Raw genomic sequence first — 24,501 nt, forward strand, 5'->3', positions numbered from 1 at the left:
GATCAAGCCCGTCAGGCGTCTGGCTCAGGTTGCTAGCAGCTGTGCCTTCCTGACGGACTCTGCCCAGACAGAGCAAGCTCAGTCAAATGGTGAGTGGATACATGGCCCGCTTTCAGGCTCATCAAATTGATAGTTACGATGTTTTTCAACATCAACGTTTTACAACACTCTGCGGAAGAAGTGGACTGGGAGGAGCAGAGAAGCCGGGGCGTAGCAAGATCACAGCAGAAGAGGATGGAAGCCTTGATGTCAAACAGTCTCCTCATTCTCTTAGCTACAAGAAGCCCCTACCTGAGTTTCCTCTTGGGCCTGGAGGACCTGGATTTCCTTTTGGGCCAGGGATGAATATGCCAGGATCACCGGGTACCCCAGGGAGTCCTGCCATGCCTGTGGGTCCTTGTGGCCCAACATCTCCCGGTAACCCCTTCCTGCCTGGAAGGCCAGGCAAGCCTGGGGCTCCCGGGTCCCCTTTGGGTCCTGCGAAGAAAAAAGTTTGGTAATTTTCCCTAACACCCCTCCACCTGTTCCCCAGTTCTGTATGCATAAATAAATAAATCTTTTTTTTTTTAAGAAAATTCTTCCTTGTTTAATTATATGGTTTTTTTTTTTAAGGGTTTAGGAGAATTCGAACTAATTAAAAAGACTAACACCTCCAAGCCTCGACACCTCTTCTTGTTGGCTCTCCCTGGTGGCACAACAGGTTAAAGCTAGCCACAGATGATAGAAACAATTTAAACTATTTAAACTAGTGCCCACCATGTTGGCACAAGAGATTGAAACTTGGCACTACAAAGCTAGCCTGGGCCATCTCAGCATGAGTTCTATCCCCCACCAGGGAGCTGAACCACAAGGCACAGCAGACCTCTCCTGTCTCCCCACTGCTCCCCTCAGCAGTGAGTTTCAGTGGATCTGCCTGTTCTGCTCCCCACTCTGTCTCTGGTGAGTCCTCTCACGGCCCCTGCACCTCTGGCCTGTACCCCGGTTCTATTTGCATAAATAAATAAATCTTCTTTAAAAAATGCTTCCTTGTTTAATTATATGAGATTATTTTTAGGACTTGGGAGAATTCAAACTCATTAAAAAGATTCACACCTCCAAGACTCAATAACTTCTCCACATTCAGCTGCCTTAGAGGGCTTGGGATGTATCATCAACTACTCACATAATAAGACTGATTGCTATATTTTGACGTCATTTTACTTAAAGCCTGATTGCTTATGTCAAATTCTATTTCCAATCACATCCTAATGTGTTCTCATTCCAAATGGTTAAACTGTGGGCTTAGCCCAGGAAAATGAGCAGGAATTTCTCTTGAGCATAATTCTAAAACTAGACCGTGCAAAGGACTGGTGAGAGCTGGGTGCTCTGTAGCCTGTTCTGGCAGTTGCTGCTCTTCTGTATTTCCAACAGCAGCAGCCTAGCCTGGTTCTCGGATGAATCATAGCCAGAGGCCTCTGTGGGCTGCAGGCTTCATCGCTGAGAAATCACTTCTATCCACAGGGCCCAAGACTTAGAAGCGTCAATAAAGGTGCAAATAAGCTATGTCTGGCAAAATGGGAAACTCAGGAGAAGTTTCTTATCTTTTACAACACTGGCATGGGAAGCCTAGGCTGGTAATCTATCAAACAAAAATCTCATGTGAGCTGTAAATGAAATGTTCAGTAAATCACCCTGACTGAGACATGGTGAGTGTTACTGAGTAACCGTCAACAAAAGACTGGTTCTGGCCATGAGACCTATGATGATGACAAGGTGGGAAGAGGATTAATCAATGATAATAGGCATCCCAGAAGAGCAGGAAGTGATGCTCACCGAGAAGCCATTAATTCCACCTCTGTCCTCTTATGAGGTGATATAAACATGCCAATAATCAGGCCCAGGAAGTCTTTATTTTTCCTGACTGTCATAGAAGGAAATTCCCAAATCAGATCACTTTTCTGATGCATCCACTTCGTTGTCATCATTAATAACTGAGCATTTTTACATGAATACTGAGAACATAAACATCCTACATTGCCATTGGGACTTCTTTAATTCAATATGTCAAGCTTATTTTATATATCAGACACGTTGATTTGGCTTCTGTCCTTGAAAGTTCATGTCTCTGGGCTCAGGGAGAAGGACTGCTCACCTGGAGCACCAGTCTTCCCTTTGGGGCCTGGAAGTACCTCCGACAGTCCTGAAAGAGAGCATTTTGGCATATGACTACTTCATCTATGGTTGATATCATCCCATGTACATGATTTACCTGACTTGGTCAATTTTACTTTCACAACAGCAAGAAGCTTAATAACCACACCCTTGGAACATGTTAAAGATCACCAGTTTGCTTGGTCCAACCACTATGGAAAGATGTTTGGAGGTTTCTCATACTGCTAAAAATGGAGCTTCCATATGACCCAGCAATCCCACTCCTAGGTATCTACCCAAAGGACACAAAACATTGATTCAAAAGGACACTTGTACCTATGTTTACTGCTGCTCTATTTACAATAGGGAAAATGTGGAATCCACCCAAATGCCCAAAAATAGATGACTGGATTAAGAAGATGTAGTACATTAACACAATGGAATATTATACAGCCATCAAAAACTATAAAAGCATGCCTTTTGCAACAACATGGATAGAGCTGGAAGGGATCACACTTAGCAAAGTAAGCCAGAAATAAAAAGAAAAATACCAGATGGTTTCACTTATAGCAGGAGCATAAGGGGGAAAAAAGCAATTGTAATAAAGTAAAAATGAAAAACAATGAACAACTATAAACCAGAGACATTTTACAGGGGTGGAGAAGGGAACAGGGTCAAAACTGGGATGGGAAGAGCGCATGGGACTATGGTGATGGCACATGGGTGAATTGGAGTCCATGGGGATTACAACTGAGATGAAAAAATGCACAAAATGGAGAATGATGTACAAAAAAATAAATTTAATAATTAAAAAAAATCAACAGTTTACCAGAGAAGAGTCTCCAAAGCACTGAAGAGTTACCATTTCACTAATTATTCTGTACAAAATAAAATGAGTAAGTCTAAGGTTATAAGCAAGGTGTACCTGGTTCTCCCTTCTCTCCTGCTGGGCCAGGAATTCCATCACGTCCTTGGTCACCTCTTGGGCCCATTGGTCCAGGGTCTCCTGGGAATCCCGGAGGACCTGAAAAATACATGCCATTCTAAGGGAGGATTTACTTTCTACCTATGCCTGATGTAAACACCAGGTACATGGGGTTCTGGAAAAGTGCTCGTTCTTACGTGAAGAGAAGTTCATAGTAAGCATGCAAACAGATCACTATTACCAAAAAAGGTTGTCACTTGGGGATGTGCCCACCGGCACTTGTGTGAGGGGTGAGGCAGGTATGAATGCCACACTCATTTTTTGCATTTTGATCTGAAGACTGAGTACTTGAGAGCTGCCTTAAAGAGCAGTCGCAAATCAGAGACAGAGGTGTACAGAGATCCCAGCCCCAAGAGAAAATGTGCCTCTCTCATGAAAGAAAAAGAGATTTTAAAAAAGGAACCTGGAAAGCCTTTGAAGCCAGGAAAGCCAGGGAAGCCTCTGATTCCTTTGAATCCCTGCTCACCATCAGGACCTGGCATTCCTGTGAGCGAGAGCAGGCAAGGGACAAAGAAACCAAAAGATAAACGATTACAGCGACTGGAACCGTCAGTTCTTTCATCCCACAGTGCTCACAGGAAGCTCTCTTGCCGCTGGTCACCTTAATTAAGGCTTTTTTGGCTGCGGGTTCTTCGGGAAGCAGAGCACAGATGCCATGAAGGTGTGTGTACACCAAACACATGGGTCACTCTGTATCTGATTTGTTTGTTTGGTTGGGAGTGAACGGCAAATCCACTGAATCTTTCAGTCTTTGCAAAGTAGCTTCAATGTTATCTTGAGGGGAGACTCACCTGGCTGACCAGGTCTTCCGGGACTTCCAGGTGCACCATCAGGTCCAGCTGGCCCCAAAGGGCCAGGTGCGCCAGGAAATCCTCTTTCTCCTTTCTTTCCTGTTTCACCTGGAAATCCTGGATCTCCCTTAAATTCAAATATGTTTAAGGCTCTCATAAAGCAGGGTAGTGATTAGAACTTAAGTGTGGACTGTGTTTATTTACTAGTTTATTAATCATCTTATTTCTCTGGCAACTGTGTCTGCTGCATGTGCTAGGTGTGAGGGACGGAATGCTGCTCCCTTAAAAAGAAACTGAACCAATTCAGGACAGCACCAGCAGGATATGACGCCAACTGCAGAGTCTTGTTAACTGACGCTTCTGTGGCTACAGACACCTGTGCACTGGCTGTCACCAGGAGCATAACAGCAACCTCAGAGACATGGGGTCTGTACAGCCCCTACCTTCAGAAGCCTTGGAGACCCCTGGGGAGGTGGATATTAAATCATCACACAAAGGCATAATTTCAATTGGGATGATGAACAAAATCCCCATGGGAGCTGAATAAAATATTCTCCCCTGTTATTATGAATTGCCAGCAAGGTCAAATCAGTTGATTTTGTGTTCAATGTGCAGTTCTAGAATTTTCTTCTGTGGTTGCCTAGGAATATTCCAAATCTAAAAGAAATTACTAATAATTAGAATGTGAGTTAAGTCAAATTTAACTCCTCACTGAGAAAATATGGAAAGAATCTCTCTCTAGTTTTCTGAGGACCTAGTCTAAAAATGAAGGGGAAAGGAAATTAGCTTGTGCCCCAAGTAGTAAACAGTTACTATTCTGGCTTCTAAATTTTTTTCTTTTGTATTTTAAAGCTATTACTGCAGGACAACATGATTGGTGGAAATCTTTCAGAAAAGTGGTAATATTTTGGCTCAAAAGAGAATTGAAGAAGGTTCTCTAAATAACAATTTCTGTATTTTTTGGAGTCAAATACTATTGAAAGTATGATGAGAAAAAATAAAACACCCACTTTTAAAAAATTTGCATTGCTCCTTAAAATAATTTTCATTTAAATGCAGCAGGTAAGTAGGCTTCTCAGAAGTCTTGAAGGATACACAGGATCTTATGTTAAACCCCTATTTATGGACATTTCTACTAATCAGTGTCCAGTTGTCTAGTTATGGATCTTAATGTAACTGCTCCACACAGAAAGGTTGAGGAAAAAAACCAAACTGGCTGTTCCTGGTACAACATGCTAGCAAGGAGTTTGACATCCAACTTCCAGTCTATGAAGTACTGAAGACATTGTGACAAGATGAAGTTCTTCTGTTTAATGGAAGGAAATTACTGAAATTTCTAGTATAACTAGATGGATATTTAGTATATTTAGGATGGTCTTGGTTTTTGATAATGCACTAAAGTACTTTACCTTACATCTATTGTATTTGAAGAACTGTTTATGATGACAAGGTTTGGAAATGTATAAGTCTGTGTGAGATGAGTCCATGTAGAGACTGGCTACTTCATATCACAGGGGAAATATACACTTTCTTGTCAGATACTGTGGGCCAGCATCTCTGCCTCTTTCTGGTAGCACACAAACTGCAGGATCAGTTGTGAGAAATTTTTGGGGGGTTTCATCTAGATATAATAAACTCAAGAATTGACAGCTATGTGATAAATATCCTCAGTTATGGAGATAGACTAAAAATAAACCCAAATAATTGCCTAAAAATATGGCCATATTATCAATGTTCTCTGCCCACATTGAATCTGCAAACTTGATATTTAAAAGGACTCACTTTGCCACCAAAATATAAATGCTTGTATGACCTGTGTACCTTTGGTCCAGGCAGTCCTGGCCTTACACCTTCAGGATAACCTGGCTCTCCCTTATCTCCTTGGGGACCAGGAGCACCAGGCAGGCCTGGTCTTCCATTGTGACCTGGGAGCCCCAGGGTTCCTTTCATTCCTTTAGAACCTGAAATTAGGAAAGAAACCAGGCAAAGTGGTAAACACAAGGAACTTGACATGCTCAGATTAATCTCTGTACCAGCCACCTGCCTCCCAAGAAGTGGGCGTCTCAGAATCACTAAGGCATCAAATGGCTATAAGAGCTGATTTTCACACTTTTAAAAGTTTACCTGTTCATATTCAAGCTCTGGTTGCAAAGAGTACATTTGGCTAAAAGTAAATATAGTCTTTGTATGTCTCTCTACTAAGTGGAAAACCAAAACAACAAGCAACACAGAAAATCTAGAACCGGGAGCCACCATGAGCTTGCGGGATCTAGTGGTGCCTTACCTGGCAGTCCCATGCTCCCCATGCTTCCTGGCATACCCGGTGGTCCTGGATATCCTGGGTACCCGTCGCTGCCTGGGTCTCCTTTAGGGCCTTGAGAGCAAGTAAATAATCACATGCATACATGGCCCCTGGACATAGGGAAGCTCTCCATAATAACTGTGCTCACACAAACACATGACTCCAGAGCAGCCAGAGCAGCTGGCTTAGGTACTATTTCAGGTGCTCGTCTACCTTCATATAAGAAGGGGTTGGGGACCCCCGGAATATAAAATTAGATTCCTATCAGCAGACACGGATTTCAAACATCAAAGTTAGGCTTGGACCAACATCAGCAGGAAAGAGGGGGCTCCTGCAACCAGATGGCAGTAGATTTTCAAATGTAATAATGAAATTTGATGGCCCTGCAGTATGTTTTATCACTGATGTGGTCACAGGGGGCTGCTTTGTTTAAAAAAATTACTCTGTAATTTGTTGTCAAAGAAGCAAATCTGAAAACTTGTAAAGCATTATTTCATTTTTGTCTGTGGTGTTATATAACACTGTGACAAATGGCAGCTTATAATACCTATAAAATAGCATCACAAAAGTGGAACTTTATGTTATTGTTTTTTCATTAGCACAGGCTGACTACACACACTTTCATTTTGGTTTAATTTAGCAGCAAATTTCTTTTTGAAATTTTCAGTCCCTGAAGTCTAGAAGCTAGATCTAGGAACTCTTAAAACCTGATGTTTCTGTTAAATAATCATCTATACCTGGTGGTCCTGGTGGTCCTGGGAAACCTCTGGGGCCTTGAAAGCCTGGTGGCCCTGGGAGGCCTCTGTTTCCCTTCTCACCCGGCTTTCCTGCCAATCCTGAGTCAAAACCACGCATTAAAATACAGGTTAGAATTTTATCAGGGTTAATCACTTTTGATTAAAGTAGATGGGACATAATTATAATACAGCATAGCATATTAGTTAAGTGTATGGGCAGACATAGGCTTACATCTTTCCAAGAAGAGGATTGATAAGTTGATATAGTCAAATTTCAGCATAGTGCTTAGTGTGAGTCTCAAAGCACAGAAGCAGTTGTCATTGTATTAATGCTTTAAACAAATATATTAAGAATTAGTGGTCTAAACAGTGTCTTTTTTTGGGAATTTTTACCGATGTCAGAGGATTACCGCTACATTGTTTTTATTTAGAAGATTCCATTAATTTGTTTCCAATATCACTTACTAAGTAACAAGGGCATCAGACACTGGTTTCTGTTATTTATCTTATTTAATCTTCAGGGCCCCTTATTCTATCTGTGGACCTTTCCAGATGGAGGTAGAGATGAGAAAACTCAGATTCTGGGAGGTCAGTGGGCAAATCTGAACCCAGACCATCCATCCAGGGTAATGCTGGGATTTGAGTCCAGTTCTGCAAACTGGAAAATCCATGACCTTCCCATAGCTCCACCCCACACCCCTTCCCTGCCAAATGCTTTGATGGCATCATTCTCCTGCTCAAAAATATTCAGCAACCTCTATTGCAATTTACTGCGAAGTAAATAATAAACTCCTCCCCCTTTCTCCTGGGAGCATCAGACCATCTGTCCATGTCCTGAATTTGTGCCTGTCTCAAGTAGATTCACCTCGGTGGCTGCTCCCTGCTCAAAGATGTATTCATCCACTCTGCTGAGGGTTGAGTATCTAGTTAGCAGGTGTTGTTCTGCACCCTAGAGATAGAATATTCCTTTCCCCCGGTTTTCAGTGTTCAACTCAGTGGACAGCCATGTAAACTATTACCACCCAGTTGCTTCTCATTTTACACAGCAGTTCTCTATTTCTCTAAAGTTAATTTTAGTCTCAAGTTTGGTCAACGAGATCACAGCCGGGCTTTCTCAAAATCTGATTTCCCATTGGTTATATTCATCATAAAAGATAAATTGTTATAGAACCTGTTCAAATAATTTGCTGTAATTCAGCTTAATGGCTACAACTAACAATGAACAACATTTCGAGGGCATTCATTTTTAATTGAAACATACTTTTCATCTAGTAATCATTTAGTAAGCATTCTCTACAGGATGCTGTGTATGAGTAGTTTTTAGAGGCAACCAGAGAAATTCATCCTGGTATCTGGCAGAAAAAGAGGACTTTGGGGAGGAATTTTCTGTTTTGGCATCTTTCTCTATGGACTTTTCTAGGTGGTTCATGTTCACTTGTCAAAAGGGGGGGTGCTGGAGGCTTATAATTAAAAATAAACCAGGGATGATTTAAACACGAGACCCAAAGTCACCTGCTTAATTTAGCAAAAAATAATCATGCATTAAGGAGACAACTTCTTATTGTGCAAGACCCAATGTGAGTCCAGGGTTTGGCCATCAGCTGGCTGTGATGGCAGGGGGTTAAACCCTGTTGCTCAGGGCCCTCCTCAGTCAACTCTAGGGGTTTGCCTGGGAAACTTCGCAGTCACAGAACCAGGTCAGACTCTGGTTCCTCAAGGAAGTCTGTACCTTTGAGGCCTGGTTCTCCTTTGTCCCCCACTAAGTAGGCCATTTGAGAAGGGCCAGTGACTCCTTTTTCTCCCCTTTCGCCTGGAAATCCTTTAAGTCCTTTCTCGCCCTTTGCTCCTGGCATTCCAAGGTCACCTAAAAGGGAGGAACAGCCACAGGATGTTTTAAATTCCTTAAGTCATTCATAAGCATTTGACAGTCAACAATGCTAACCCTAAAATAGAACACAGCAAATAAAACAAACAACCGAAAGGCTAACAGAGCACAAAACTTGATGGTTTCCTTATTTAGGCTGCTCCATGAGGAGAGAGGTATGAACTTACAGAGAGAAAACAGGATTCTATTCAGATGTGAAAAAGGACATAGAAAACAGTGAAATCTTCTCTCAGAACCATTTGCACTCTAAGAATAAGATGTCACTTATTTTGCTGCTATGGAAGTGAACATTTGCTCTTGCTTCCTAAACGCTAGAAAGAAGCCATCACTTACCCTTTTGCCCAGGGACACCTGGTTGCCCAGGAAGCCCCGGAGGGCCGATGTTTCCAGGAAAACCCATCAAGCCAACCATTCCTTTTTCGCCTATGGGAACACATGCAGGATGAGAAAAGTAAAATACTCCATCAACTAAAATGAACTATACTTAGAGAGTGGTGTTGAAGGAGTGGTTTCTGTAAACAGGAAAACAACCATATTTGCTTAGCGGACAAGTCAACACAAGGTCATTTTTGTATCATGTATGAGGAGGAAATTACTGGCAGGAAATCACATTGAAGTTTTGGGATATTTCTCCTTCCCCGCAACCCAGGACTTTCTGTTCTATTCCCTTATCTTACTTTTTTCATCATACTTGTCTCTGGCTAAACTTCATTTGAAATGAATTTGTAAATGTTGTGTCCTCTTTTTCTCCCTACGATGGGAGGTGGCATCTGCCCACTGATGTGTCTCTAGGGCTTGAAATAGTGCTGGCACATGAAATCCAAGTGGCAATCTAATGAAAGCTTCACTGACCCATTTAAGGCATTATTCTAGGCCTTTCTTTGGAGGAAAAAAATCAGTGTCTTTATGCCATGAAGACACTCAGAATATTCCCTATGAATACACAAACTATAAAAGAGTGATGCCAACAACAAAAAAAGTATTGTAAGAGAACGTGATAAACAACTCTATATCAGCAAATTAGGCAATCTGGACAAATCTCTAGGGAGCACAGATTACTAGAACTGACTCAAGAAGATATAGAAGATCTGAATAGAACTATCTGCAAGGGAAGTAACAGAACTAGTAATTTAAAAATCCCAACCAAGAAAAATCTAGCTTCAGATAAATTCAGTGGTGAATTCTACCAAAGATTTAAAGAATATTAACTCTTTCCAAATGTAACAGGTACAGGTTTCACGGACTCCGCCCCCACTCCATGCTGGAACTCCAAATCCCATCAGTACCAAGAAGAAGCACGCAGGGACGTGAGGGCGGAGCTGAGCAGCCAGGTTGGGATAAAACCGGACATGTGGGCTCTGGGGGGCTCTTGGCCTGGTGGTTCGCAGCTGATCGTTTTGGCGCTCCATCGGTTTTCAGCGGCCGGTGGAGTCCACGTCAGCAGAACTGGTAGGACATCCTAGTTACCCTGTGTGTCTCTCCCTCTTCCCCTGGGTTATCCCTTTACCTTTCTCCTTATAAATAAATCCATTATTTAACCTTTTGAAGTGTGTCCATAATACGATTGAATCGTAAGCGCACGGGTGAAGACCCACAGACAGGCACCCCAATTCACATTGGGGTGCCCTGTAATACAAACTCTTCTAGAAAATGCAAGAGGAGCTAAAAATGGAGTTTCCATATGATCCAACAATTCCACTCCTAGGTCTATAACCAAGGATACAAAAACAATAATTCAAAAGGACACCTGAACCCTGCTGTTTATTGTTGCTCTATTTACAACAGGGAAGATGTGGTATCAACCCAAATGTCCAAAAACTGATGATTGGATCAAGAAGATGTGGTATATATACACAATGGGATATTACTCAGCAACCAAAAAAGATAAACTCATGTCATTTGTGGCAACCTGTATGGAGCTGGAAGGGATCTTTCTTAGGGAAATGAGCCAGAAAGAAAAAGAAAAATACCAGATGGTTTCACTCATAGCAAGAATGTAAGGTATCAGGAATCTATCTATCTATCTATCTATCTATCTATAGATATAGATATAGTAATTTTAATAAAATAGAAAAGAACATCAACTAACAGCTATAAACTAGAGACATTCTACAGGAGAGGAGTGGGGAACAAGACCAAAACTGAGGTGGGAAGAGCACACGGGACGATGGTGGTGGCATGGGGGGAAGTGGTGGTGAGAAATTCATGGGATTAAAAGTGAAATGAAAAAATGTAAAAAATGAAGAATAATGTAAAACATATAATTGCAAGATACTAACAAATATATTTGAGTGCTAATATCTAAAAAGGAATATGCAGCAAAAATTGTCATATCCTGAGCAACTGAAATGTGATCATCCCACCATCACCATTTACCTGCACCCAGACCCTTTACAAAAAATCCAGAAGGAAAATCTGATGCCAAATAGATTGAAGCAAGGAGCTGAAAGCCTATGTCTGTGTCCAGTTAATTAAACTATCATAAAAGAAAATCTGGAAGAAATTAGAGAAAGAGGGTGGAGGAGGGAGGTTAGAAGGGAAAAAAAAGAAAAGCACACACACAAAAGAGTACCTGGAAACCCCATAAATCCTGGACTTCCTGGATGTCCTTTCTGACCAAGTGGCCCCATCGCACCTCTGGGACCTGGCGGTCCCGGTGGCCCAGGTTCTCCAGGAAATCCTGGTCTTCCCAAGCCTGGAATGCCTGGGTCTCCTTTAGTGCCCATCTCACCTTTTCTGCCTAGAGATGAATGAATGCAGATGTGGCACAAAACAAAACAAACCCACACAACAGTCATTTCCCCACCAACTCTAGAACTCTTTTATTTTTTGATGATTAAATATTTGGGCAAATATTTGGAGTGATTTGAGGCAATGTGAATGCTTATCTGACTGCATGTTCGACAGATGCTCCCTTCTGTCAACTTTCTAGGATCCTTTCTAGATTCCACATTCTCTGACATTTTAGTGACTCATGCAATAGTAGAAAGTGTAAGAGACGTAAATTCCAGCCCTATAGGCACGTCTGGGCCCTGCTTTGTTTTTAACCTACAGAAAACATTTAGAGCCACGCGTGGAGGAGATCCACAAGATGCTTATGGAAACAATGACAGCACTCATTGTTGAGTGCTGAAATTTCGGCCGAAAATTTGTTTACAAGCATGTAGGCAGCATGACAGCACACATGTATGAGCTAGATTTTAAAGGATTATCTCCAGAGATGGTTTGCTTACCAAAAGGTAAAGATTCCCATCACTTACACCATTATTTAGACTTATTTTCACACCCCCTTTTCTTTGACTTTGCTTACAAAGCAATCAACTACATAGTTTGTAATGTTAAACATGTAATCTGGAAGTATTAAACATAAAGCTTTGTCTAAGAAATTAATGTACTTTGTTAAACTCTTTATGGTTCAGATGTCCTTGCATACAAGAGAGAAACCAGCTTTCTACATTCAGTTCAGGTCTCTTACTCGACAGATTACGGTACTCACTGCAACAAAACCATGATGATGAGGCTGCTCTTTCTGCCATAACATCCCCCCCCCCCATGCCCCCTGATGACCAGGACTTGTCCCAGCTAAGCTGTCAGCAGGAGTCCCATGTCACCTGCCTACCTTGTCGCCCTTTCAATCCATTCAAGCCTGGCAGGCCTTGGGCTCCCATGGGGCCCTCCATACACCTCCCGGGGAGTCCTTTCACTCCGGGAGCTCCAGGCAGGCCTGGATCCCCTGCAAAGTAAATTCAAGAAGATGCCCAGGTGCAAAACCCAAGGTCTTAGTATTGCTATCCCAATCATTCTCCAGTAGCTCTTGGTCCCTAAGTTGAACCTGTATTTAATGCGCCTTTTATGGAGGCCACTCATTAGAGACAAAGGAAAGAAGGAGAGAAGGAATAAAGGTAGGGCATCAAGGTGGAACAGAAAAATAATTAGGCTCCTCAGGTTCTTTTTATGGAACTGGGAGTCAGTCTGAGAAGAGTTCTTCCTCCTGGAGCAACTACATATCAACTCGCGGCATTTAGCTGGGCTCACAGTACAGTAAGAGCACTTGCTATTGTACCTCGTGGTCCATCAAGCCCTTCAGCTCCTGGAATTCCAGGGAGACCTGGAAGTCCAGGGAGTCCAATTTCTCCATTTTCCCCAGAATTGCCTTTTTCTCCTGGAAAACCGGGTGTTCCTGGCCCTCCAGGCATGGCTAGTCCTGGTTCTCCCTATAGCACAGAAATGATGTTAGTTTTGCCACATAATGTTTCCAGATCCTTACTGACTCGGAGATCTTCGGGGCTATTCCCACAAAGGTTGTCTCTCTGCTATGGAGACACAGAGGCCTTTTGTGGGTGCATGCCCAGTCCACCAACCTTCCCTTTGCAACTCTACTTGCTGCTGCTTTTTAAGAAAATATGCTTCATGATTCACTGTTTTAGAAGACTGTGGACTTTTCTGGCAATAGCCTCAGTGTCTCTACTAGTGGCAGATTTCTCATAACAATTCATGCTTCTTTCTAGAATCCTCCCACTTTAACTACTCCAAACATTTCTGAAGATTGAGGAAGAAAAAGGGAGGGATGCATCAGAGAAGCGCAAGCATTTGCTCTCTTCCTCATCCTTAAATATACAGGGCATTCCAGCTGGCCAACTGCAATTCCCCCTTGCTCCCCAAATTGAGGGCAGATTGAATTCTCCAAGACCTTGGCTCCTGGGAGACCTGGCTCTCCTGGCAACCCCGGTTTTCCTATTTCTCCAGGACAACCAGGTAATCCTTTTGTTCCTGGACAACCTTGATCTCCTACAGAGAAAAAAAGAGTAAGATTGTGTCATTAGTTTCATTACTGGGGTGGGATAAGAGCACTGGACTGTGGTGATGGCACATGGGTGAATTGGTGGTGGGAAGCCCACAGGGGTTAAAACTGAGATGAAAAATGCACAAAATGAAGAACAATGTAAAAATATAAAAAATATGATAATGATAATAATAAAAAGACCTAAAAAAAATTCCCATCAGTATCACTGTCTTTTGTCATTTTTTTTTAAAGGGGCAAGTGACTAGAGATGCCATAAAAATTTGGATGATGAGTAAACCAGCAGCTAATTAGCAACTGAAAACAATTCAGTTTCAAACCATGGTAGGGTCGTTTCCTATTTTAAAAAAACCCAGCATTTCTTTTTTTGTTTTTTAGCACTACTCAGTTTTTTGATTCAGCAAGTATTGAAAATCATTGACTAGTTCATGGATTTTTTTTTTTTTTACATATAGAGCACAACTAAACAAATTTTTATATGTGAATATATCCACATGGAAACACATGAGCCAGGTCAAGAGACAAAACATCTCCAGCATCTTAAGTGGTCACTTTCTCCCCCATCAGATGGGGGAAATTCTATATTGTGAAAAATAGACAAGGCAGTTTAATAAACTACCTATGTATTTACAGATAGGCAGTCTGAGATGAGAATGTATAAATCAAACTGAATTCTCCCCTTTTTGACCTAATATTAGCATCAAATTTTCCTCATTTAAGACTGTCAGAACATATCATTTAAAAAAATACTGTGGCTATTTCCTATGTGATTCGCATCGACTTCTATCTGTCAAAACCCACCAGTGAACTTTAGGTTTGAAGCCTTTTACATTTACCCTTTGGTCCAGGAGGCCCAGGACATCCAATTCCTGGAATTCCTGGCTCACCATCATCCCCGGGAAGACCAGGGTCACCACACCTTCCTTTGGCTCCAGGGATACCTAGGAAGCACACATTCAGCCACATGAGCAATTTTCCTGTGTTTGCCCCCCCCCCCCCCGCAAAAATACTGCTACAGTTCTTTGTTCTCCCAGGCCAAGTTGGGAAAGAAATAATAATGTTAACATCACCCCAACTGTACTGTTTCCTCCCCATCTCTAGCCAAATGGTGATCATTAGGCATTACAAGTAATTCCGGAAATAGAATGTAATTCCTAAAAAGAAATATACCATGTTTCTTGAACTCCATGCTTAGAAAATATGGTTTTAGATCACTGCTAAAAAGTCCAGTTTACAAGTGCAAAGTTTGTGGACGCTACCAGCGAAAGGCACACAGTGCTTGCCTCCCCACCAAAGCCCATGAGGACGGTCCTGCTCTAGAATTCCTCTGAATTAAGCCATCTGTTTCTTGGAGTCAGAAGCACCAATGGGGATGATCTGGAAAACTTCAAAGGATGAGAAAGTCCCCTGCCTGTGGCTTATTATCTGCCAGGACTCTGGTCTACGCTTTCTATGCTCTCTTTTGAAGACAATGAATCTATTTCTTCTTTATAACAAGACCATCTTTTTCCAGGGGAGTGGTGTGCACAGTCTGCCCTGGCCTGACTTGGCAAAGGGAACACTTACCAGGAGGACCTGGGGGGCCGGCACGACCAGGAGGCCCTGGAGGCCCTGGGAGGCCTGGGATTGGTACTGAAAAACGCGCTTCTCCCTTGCGACCTTAAGGAAATTAGTGATCATGAGTGTACATATTGAAGTTGTTCTTGATTTAGAAGGGAAAATAGGATAAGGGGTTTACAAACATGTTTCCCCAAATATATAAAGTCATGTCTTCTTCACAGGTTTCAGAACTGGCTATAAAGGACCAGCCCATAGACACTTTCTTATTCAACTGACAAATATTTCTAAGTATCTGTAATTGCTGGAGATTTCTTTTAATGAATAGCCAATATGCTGGTCCACTGAAAGAGAGTCTACTCTAAAATACACAGAAGTAAGCTCATATATTGGTGAACGCTCGTAGGAGTTTTATTTATTAGGTGACAACTTTTCACAGAAGTTAGCATGGTATATTGAGCCAAACATGGAGTTCAGTCTGACAGACTAATGTGGGTTTGAGGTTTGACTGCTATTTCCAGGATCTGTGAACCTGATACGTTCCTTCACCTCTGACAGTCCTTCACCTTCACTGGGGAATGACAACTACCTCGTCAGTCAAGACTTGAGATAATGTTTTAAGCACAATGGCCAACAATAGAAACATCTTCATGATTAGTATTGCCAATATGTTCATATATTTATGACAAATATCTCATCCTTTAAGGCGGTTTTAGAAGTAAAAAGTGACCAAGTGGTGTTATTTCAAAATATCAGGGGCATGTAACCACCAGTTTCATTGTCACACAGAAACACTGAGGATTGGCTCTCTCATGAACCCAGCAATCATGTTCTGTGCAGTTACCAGGACTTTCAAACCACTAACAGACACCTTTCCTGCATGTATCTTAGGCATGTTAAAGTATTATTCATAAGCATCTACTGGGCCACAGATCAAGAAGAACACATTTGCAATAATGTGAGTGGTCCTTGGAAACTTGGAAGAAGAGAACAATCTTGAGAACAAGATTGAACAATCTTGAGAACAAGATTGTTTTCATAGACTGTGGCTTCCCCTTGGCTTATCATAACAGACTTCCATTTATCCCTATTCCTTCCATTATATTTATATCAGTAATGTTTATCAATGGCTATTTCCATCCTAGGAAACTTCAGCTGAATAGCCCTGTAACACAGAAAAATAGATTTTCTCTAACATATCTTACTGTTCCTTCCCGCTGTCTGAGTGGACATGGTCTATATACACATTAGAATGAAGGGGCGTCACTAGTTCTGGGAACTTCCACCCACTCCCCAGGAAAACAGGACTGAAGAAAACTAACCAACCGGCTTCTCCAGGTGGCCCAGGGGCTCCGGGGACGCCTTGGTTGCCCTTTGGGCCAGGCTCTCCCGGCGGTCCATAGTTGGGCGGTCCAGCTGATCCTGGGGGTCCTGGGAGCCCAGGGATGCCAGGATTCCCTGGAGGACCCTGGTCCCCCTTCTCACCACTCAGGGCCTATGACAACAGGAATATGTTTGCATGGTGCCTCGTTCAGTGTCTCCACACCCTGGCCACTTGCCTGTGCCGCTAGGCCACCACTGAGGGGCTCTCCAATCAGAAAGTTTTCATCACTTGGAGGGAATTATCGTTAAGACCAGAGTACAGTAGACTTTCTGCCATGTCATGCCCTTTGGAGTTCAGTAACATTTTATTAAATTGGAATTCTCCTGAGTCCCACTTAAGGTGGCCTACGGTGGTATTTCACCCCTATGAATACAGTCCCCCAAAGTTAGTTCACATTGGCCAACCACTCAATGGCCTCCGAAGTAACCTCCAAGTCAGTTGCACATTTCTAAAATAACATCAGTACAAAAAACCTTTACTGGGATGGTTTCCAGCAGGTATTTTCATCACGAAGGTAATAATCCATTTGTATTAATTTTTTTCTTACATCTATTTTTTATTTTATACACAGTAAAACTTATTTAATGAGTTATATATTTCATTTTACTTTAATTTTTTGAGTTTTATTTTAAGGAAGTTGAATCGTAGAAAGTTTCTGAAGTTTCTTCTCTATCATGGCACCACATCATATATTTGACTGGGGTTTTCATTACTCAGTATCATTAGGTGGCTAAAGAGTCCTTTTTTTTTTTTTATAATGACAGGGCATAAGACTCAGCAAATCACCTCTTTGATTTTCTCTTATGTTCTAGAACATTTTTACTAATAAAGACATTAGTGAGATGCAAATGGAGCATCTTATCAACTCTGTGGATGTTAGACCAAAAGAATTCTAGACTGTCTCTCTACAAGCATCTGGGGACAGTCTGGCAGTTTGCACAAGGAGGTCTAGAATAAACTGGTCCTGCTGGACGTTTTTAGCCATACAGCATATCGTACCAAGGTCTAGTAAAGACTGCACATCGTACATCTTGAGGGTCACAAGTCATATTCCGATGTTAACGAGTCTAGAAATGAATCTTTTGTATTTGTTTGCCAGGATGCCCTGGTACTGAGTGGCGCTGGTTAACCCTGAGAGTAACTGGTGTTTTCTAGAACAGGCAGGGCAGCTTGCCTCGCCAGAGCCTCACAGATATAGATGAGGATGGGCCGCATGACACGAGAGACACGTGAGCCTAACTGCTGCTCACGGTCTGTTATTCATCATTTTCTGATCTCTCTAAACTTACTTGGTTTACACCTGCAATGGCAATATGGGTGAAATAAAGTCATTTTTGCTATGGCATCTTCTTTGGGCTAATGACTGTATTTTGTTAAAATAAATATAAGAAATAAAAACCACAAAACAAAATTACAAATATCAAAAATTGGACTAACTAATGCAATTGATTCTCATTCATTATTTAATTCACCTAAGAATAAATGATTACAATTGACAAAACAAAAAAATCTTACATATATTTGCTCAGGTCATTGTTGCTAACTCTAGGCTGCCTCACTTTGGAGTTAGAGGAGAGCCACACCCCACCTTTTGAGGGGACTCCCTCTCTGTCTTAACTTCGGAACACTTCATTTATAGGAAAGGAATTTTAAAGTCACTAAATACCAACCCGATTGCCTTTAGGTCCTCGAATTCCTTTCATTCCTGGACTTCCAGGAGTCCCATCCAAACCCTTTCTTCCAGGATGCCCTCTGTACCCTGGGTCCCCTGGGGACCCCGTTGATCCCTCTGGCTGAGAGATTTCACCTTTTTCTCCTTTACGGCCTGGGTCACCTGGGGCTCCTGGGTATCCCTAGGGAGGTACAAAGATGAGTCTGCATCATGTCTGGGTAGAGTTCCTCTTGGGTAGAATTACACTTATAAAAAGTCAACATGAAATTTTCAAGTCTAATGAACATGCATTTTTTTTTTAAAGGCTCTTCTTTGGCTCCCAGATATACTTTAAAACTTTTGTTTTGTTTTTGCTTCCAAACTGGAACAAATCCATTTACTACAATTCTGTACCATCATCATGATCCAGATGATGTCAAAAGACTGGGATGTTTTAATGAGCCTGTCTAAATAATTTGATTTCTAGATAAATTGATCAAAATTTTAAATTTAAGAACTTTATGGTGCTAATATACCATTTATGTACATTTTATATACCACTAAATTATACTTTGTGAGAATATCATTCAATGGCTTTTCTCAGTGTATTCATTTCTACCAAAATTCCATAAGCCAGTATTAAAACATTTTCATCCCCTCCCCTCACCCCCAATTCCCTTAAGCACATTTACAGTCAGTTCTTGTTCCCTATCTCAAGAACTCCAGGCAACCACTGCTCTGTGTTCTGTCTCTGATACCATCTAAAATTCATTCATTCATCCAACTGTCCATCTACCTATTCCTACATCACTCATGCCCTGACTGAGTTAACAAGTACCTATGAAGTGCCTACTCTTTGCCAGGCACCAGATGGATCACAGGTGTTTGCTACAACCACATTTCTAGCATGTTTCATAATCCAAACTGAAACTAAAGCTTCAGAACTACAAAATCTTACCGGAGATCCTGGGGGACCCACACTTCCTGGGGAGCCTGGGCTTCCTTTATCACCAGATGGCCCTTGTCTTCCTGTCAGACAATGAGGTGTTAAATATTCATCAAACACCAACTCTAAGCAGCCACAGTAAGTCAGTGCCTGAAGAAAACAGTGTTTCCTTTTGAGGAAAGAAATATCATTCTATTTTGAAATAGGGAGATACTGAGAGTTAACTGGAAAAAGAGATAATACAAAACCCAAGAACACTTAGATTTGTTTCCTTTCCTAAATTTCTGGTTTTTATAATTTTGAAAGGAAACTTTTATTTTCTCTGATAATAAAAGTAATAAATTATACAGAAAGAAGATAATTAAAAATTACCCATAAATTTGCTATGAAAGATACTACTTGCTAACATTTTTATCTATAGTTCTCATAAAAATTTGTATCTATAAATGCATAAGACTTATAGATACATTAGTGTAGAATCACACAGCACTAAAGTCCACAAATAGACTTATAGCGTGGCTTTAGTTGTTTGTACTGTTGTCTGTCCTGTGGATGAACCATCATTGACTGTGCTCTTTTGAACATGGAAATTGTTCTTTCAACATTTAGCAGTTGCCAAAGAAGTACAATTAACACCTCCAGATATTTAGCTCCAAATGTATCCAATGATTTCTTTTCCAATACATTCTCAAAAAGGAAACTGCAGGAGCAAATAAGCAGAAACTTTTTTGAAGCTTTGGATATCGGTGGCCAAATTGCACTTTCCTGCACAACTTTGTATTTCTTGTTATTTACTCTCGTTATAAAGATGACCCCTTTAGAAGATCTTTTGGGTGGCTCTTAGGTCAATTTATTAGAAATGCTTGTTCAGATTTTTCTTTTGCAAAATTTAAGCGAGGATATACTTTTTGCGAGTAACCCAAATGTTTTTACTGCTCATCTCTCATCTGTGATCTATGGCTGTCACGTGCCAATTCAGGAGAAACCAGAAAAAGTCAAGGAGGTGACTAACTGGTCAACAGCAATCAGCTGCCCACTTAGATCTGGCCTCAGGCTAGCGGTCACTCGTGGAAAATGCAAAAAGGAATGACTGCTTTTCTGACATCCTTTCTCTTTCTTTCCTTTTAGTTTCAGTCTAAATAGAACATTCCCCCAGAGACTTGGGCATCCAATAGGAAGGGCCAGTTCTCCTGCCTCCCTCCCTCCTTCCATCTCAGGCCTTTCTCAGGGGCTGGGGGCAGCCACTGCCACTGACTATAGTGTTCATAAAGAAACGGTAGGATCTGAAGTGACCCTGTATCCCTCTCCAAATGCAAATCCTCTCATGGCAGGCCTCGGGCCATGCGGTCACAGCCATGCGTGCGTAGCCTTTTCTCTTCAGACTGAGACCTGGCCTCCCTGAAGACCTTGGCCTTCATGTCTACTGGATGGTGATAACATACAGATGTTTCCTTATCTCTGTTGCCAGGCAGAACTTTGGATTAATTTGCTCATAGGGCAGCCTTGGCACGGCAATTGAGGGGTGCCTGGGTGGAGCCCAAGAGGAGAGCTACAACTAGGAGAACATCTAGATTTGGCAATGTCTCCTTATGCCTCAACTTCCCCATCTGCCAAATGGGGATAGTGACAGCCCTTGCTCCAGGGTTGATGGGGGATCAAAGGGGTGGCAGTCCATGAGATACCCAGGCCAACTAGCACACAGACCAAGGGCTCTGTCACTTGAGGTTTTTTGGTTAATGATAATTTGATGATGAAAAGGTTTTGTATTTCAAAACTGAACTTAATGGCAGAAATTTCCCAAAATATCATGATTTCAGATAGAAATTTGAATTTCTTTTGTTTCATGAAAAACTGGAAAAGGTATGGATCCAGAGCCTAAAATGTTGCAGAATCACAGTAGATTAAACTCGAGTGCCCGGCAATTTACCGCAGTCCTCACCACTCTCTATTGTCCTCAGTACCGAGGACACTGACGCACATTTTAGACTGGACCTGTACCTTTAAGAAAAGGCCATGACCCCATCAAAAAAAGAACACCTAAAAAAGTAGACTGAGAAGCGCAATGTCCTTTAAGCAAAATATGGACGGGAACTTATTATTTTTTCTTGGAAGAAGAAAGGGCTGTGTGTTTAGTCTAGCTGCTTCATTCCTCCACGTTACCTACATGTCTCCTATAGGAATCTGAGTTTATAATTCCTGGACGACACATGTTTGCTAAAGTTCCACAACTGAAATACTGGGGGAAATGCTGACTTTTATGAGATCGGGGCTTATTTCATGTTAACAGGTTAGGTTGTTGAAAATCTCCAATCAAATTCATGTAACCCGCACCACAGACCCTCCACCCAAGAGTCTAGCTCTATTTTTTACGGGATTTGACCTTGTTTTTATTTGCAAACACGCTTATGTGAAAATTTGTCTGTACCTGGGATTCCTTTGGCGCCATCCAACCCTGGACACCCCGGGGGGCCGGGAGGGCCAGGGACACAAGGGCACTGGGTACACAGCATGCCTGGCTCCCCTGCAACGACAGTACGTGAACATTATTGATACACCCACAACCCTCAGGAAGGACAGAGGACTCAGGGCCTCCCTGGGAGCCGAGGGGTTCAGGCTCAGCGCTATCGTCACTGCAGCACGAGCTCTATCCCCAGCCAGCTCGCTGATCCACACGGCACAACAGTCTTCCCCCCAGTCGTGGATTCCAGTCGATCTGCCTGTTCTGCTCCCCCCTCTTGTCTCTAGTGAATTCTTAGTCCCCACATCTTGCCCTACACCCTAGTTCTTCTGTGCAAAAATAAACTTAAAAAAGAACAGATGCTTCCCAAACACAACCATCTGTTACATGGAAATTTTCTGTAGCAATGAAAGTCACCAAAGATATCACACATATAAACAAAAAAATATTTATTCTATCTGCTAGATCAGCTGCTTGATGTTCAGAGAAGACATCTTGAGAGGCTAATAAAAACATCACTCAGCATTTCTTTCACATTCTGTTTATATCCAACTGCTGTTTATATCGCAGCTGCTAAGTAAGTAACTGACTGACAGACAGAGGCACACCTTGAGCTAATTGTCCTAGGACAGAATCACCCTCCGGTGACATGGCTTGGGTGATGGCTGCCTCAGAGGAACACAATATCAGTGCTAAGATGATGAGGGGAACAGTCTATCTACAGAACAAGCCTCTGATTGAACCAACCTTTGAACCCCTTCATCCCTGGGGATCCAGGAGGCCCCGGCTGGCCTGGACACCCCTCATCTCCTGGTGGGCCCTTGCGGAAGATGACGTCACCTACAAAAAGACAATGACAAGGCATCTTTTTAAATTTAAGTGTTTTCCTGTTTGGAGGTTCCTCAAACTGCTAAACATGGAGCTTCCCTACGACCCAGCAATCCCACTCCTAGGTATCTACCCAAGAGACACAAAAACACTGATTGAAAAAGATACCTGCACCCCCATGTTTATTGCTGCTTTATCTACAATTGGAAAAACATGGAAGCAGCCCAAATGCCCAAAAGTAGATGACTGGATAAAAAAGATGTGGTACATATATACAATGGAATATTACTCAGCAACCAAAAAAGAGAAACACTTGTCTTTTGCAGCAACTTGGATGGAGCTGGAAAAGATCATGCTTAGTGAGATAAGCCAGAAAGAGAAAGAAAAATACCAGATGGTTTCACTCATAGCAGGAATATAATGGACCAGGCGAGAAAAATAACAAAAATAATGAACAACCATATACCAGAGACATTTTGCGGGGGTGGAGTGGGGATGGGATCAAAAACGGGGGGGTGGGGAGGGAGGGAAATGCACGGGATTATGGTGATGGCACACGGGTGACTTGGTGATGGAAAACCCGCAGGGATTACAATTGAGATGGAAAAAAAATGTACAAAATGATGTAAAAATAAACTGTTATAAAATTAAAAAAAAAATTAAGTGTTTTCTTAGTTAGCAAGTGTTTAAGTAATGTGATCATTTTATGTGCTTTTCCCATTCTTTTTTTTGAAGCTCTTTTGAAGTTGACAGCAATTGAAATGTCTGGTACCTGTTGACCTGCTCTTCCTTTTATGTAATTGTATGTGTGTTTTTAATACGGTTGCAGCAGCTCATTATATAACCTTTCATCATACAATCAACCCAACTGATCTTATTTAGTTGTTTCCAATTACTGCAAGATCATCCACAGTTGTCGTCAGCAAAGGGTCAACGCTTCATTCCTCTGTGCAGCTCAGCTACAAATTGGATCTTCCTGATAGACTGTAGGTGGTTAATTCATGCGGAGTGTAAACATCTGGACCTGGGGTGTCATCTGTTTTCCCCTACCCCTTGATCATGTTGTGCCCATCCAGCTGACCACGTAGCAGCTACCATGATGTTACAATGAACAACCTCTATATTCTGTGGTCTAATTTTGGGTTTTGCCATTTCAAACCCAGTTGAAGGCCATGCTGATGAAGAGAAATATTTAAAAACAGCTGGTGGCTCTATTCTTGCTCTTTCTTCCTAGGGCAGATTCTACTGAGACAAAGTTCTATGCCTTGGAAGATGTTGTCCAGGGACTGAGCACCCAAATGCACTTGACCAAAGTTAAGGTGCTGATCTGGAAAACCATCACTCCTTCCTCGCCTCCCTGTCCCTGTCCCTGCTGGCACGAGCTCTGCCCTCTGGGGGCTCAGGCTGCAGCCCCACTGCACAGGGGGCTTCCCAGAGCTGCTCGCACAGATGGCTCATAAAATGAAGCCCCAATCCAAAGAGACGCCCCAGATCCTGGGACAGATGAGTGCAGATAAGGTCGCTGCCCAGCCTTGTACACATTGGTCACCCAGCCACACACACGAAGGTATCTCCTCAGGCAGCCTTACCTGGTGGTCCTGGACAGCCTGGTGAGCCCTTAGGGCCTGGTGAGCCAGGGCAACCTGGGGCCCCAGGAGGGCCCACGGCATCCCTTCCTGGGGGTCCTTGCTCCCCTTTACTTCCTTTCACACCTGGAGGTCCAGGATCTCCGTAGGGGCCTGGCCTTGACAACCCTGGGAGAAAAAAATCACCATTTTACTGGATGTAAAGTTGCTCCTAATTCATACGTATTTATTTTCAATTGCAAAAATGGACACAGTCTAATTCATCACAGTTGCACAAGTGCGAAGTTTACAGAGCATACAAGCAGTGAGTATCTTCCTCCCGCCATGGCCTTGCAAACCACCCAGGACAGCAGTGGGGAGTTCGGGGCCCCACAGCCAGTCTTGGGGCTCCTGCAGCCAGTCTACACAGCTGATCACAGGCACAGGGGCCGTCGGGAGGCTGCAGTCTTTCTAACTCCTA

General features: G+C 42.3%; 1 protein-coding gene across 1 annotated transcript in view; it reads right to left on the bottom strand.

The window, feature by feature from the left end:
• Positions 1-24,501, bottom strand: part of COL4A3 (collagen, type IV, alpha 3 (Goodpasture antigen)) — a 121,943-nt gene that overhangs the window by 12,491 nt on the left and 84,951 nt on the right. The window contains exons 21-42 of the mRNA XM_012728380.1: positions 24,045-24,209; positions 22,375-22,467; positions 21,595-21,690; positions 19,182-19,252; positions 18,243-18,425; positions 16,515-16,683; positions 15,198-15,290; positions 14,468-14,572; positions 13,521-13,618; positions 12,894-13,044; positions 12,450-12,563; positions 11,403-11,570; positions 9,164-9,253; positions 8,675-8,809; positions 6,946-7,044; positions 6,191-6,280; positions 5,728-5,867; positions 3,907-4,033; positions 3,519-3,599; positions 3,056-3,154; positions 2,132-2,179; positions 292-477 (exon numbers count right to left, since the gene is read on the bottom strand). Of these exons, the coding sequence (XP_012583834.1) occupies positions 292-477; positions 2,132-2,179; positions 3,056-3,154; positions 3,519-3,599; positions 3,907-4,033; positions 5,728-5,867; positions 6,191-6,280; positions 6,946-7,044; positions 8,675-8,809; positions 9,164-9,253; positions 11,403-11,570; positions 12,450-12,563; positions 12,894-13,044; positions 13,521-13,618; positions 14,468-14,572; positions 15,198-15,290; positions 16,515-16,683; positions 18,243-18,425; positions 19,182-19,252; positions 21,595-21,690; positions 22,375-22,467; positions 24,045-24,209 (2,601 nt within the window). The remainder of the gene's footprint in view (positions 1-291; positions 478-2,131; positions 2,180-3,055; positions 3,155-3,518; positions 3,600-3,906; positions 4,034-5,727; positions 5,868-6,190; positions 6,281-6,945; positions 7,045-8,674; positions 8,810-9,163; positions 9,254-11,402; positions 11,571-12,449; positions 12,564-12,893; positions 13,045-13,520; positions 13,619-14,467; positions 14,573-15,197; positions 15,291-16,514; positions 16,684-18,242; positions 18,426-19,181; positions 19,253-21,594; positions 21,691-22,374; positions 22,468-24,044; positions 24,210-24,501) is intronic.

The sequence above is a fragment of the Condylura cristata genome, unplaced genomic scaffold, assembly GCF_000260355.1.
Source record: "Condylura cristata isolate star-nosed mole 26May11 unplaced genomic scaffold, ConCri1.0 scaffold00002, whole genome shotgun sequence".
In the NCBI taxonomy this organism is placed as follows: Eukaryota; Metazoa; Chordata; class Mammalia; order Eulipotyphla; family Talpidae; genus Condylura; species Condylura cristata.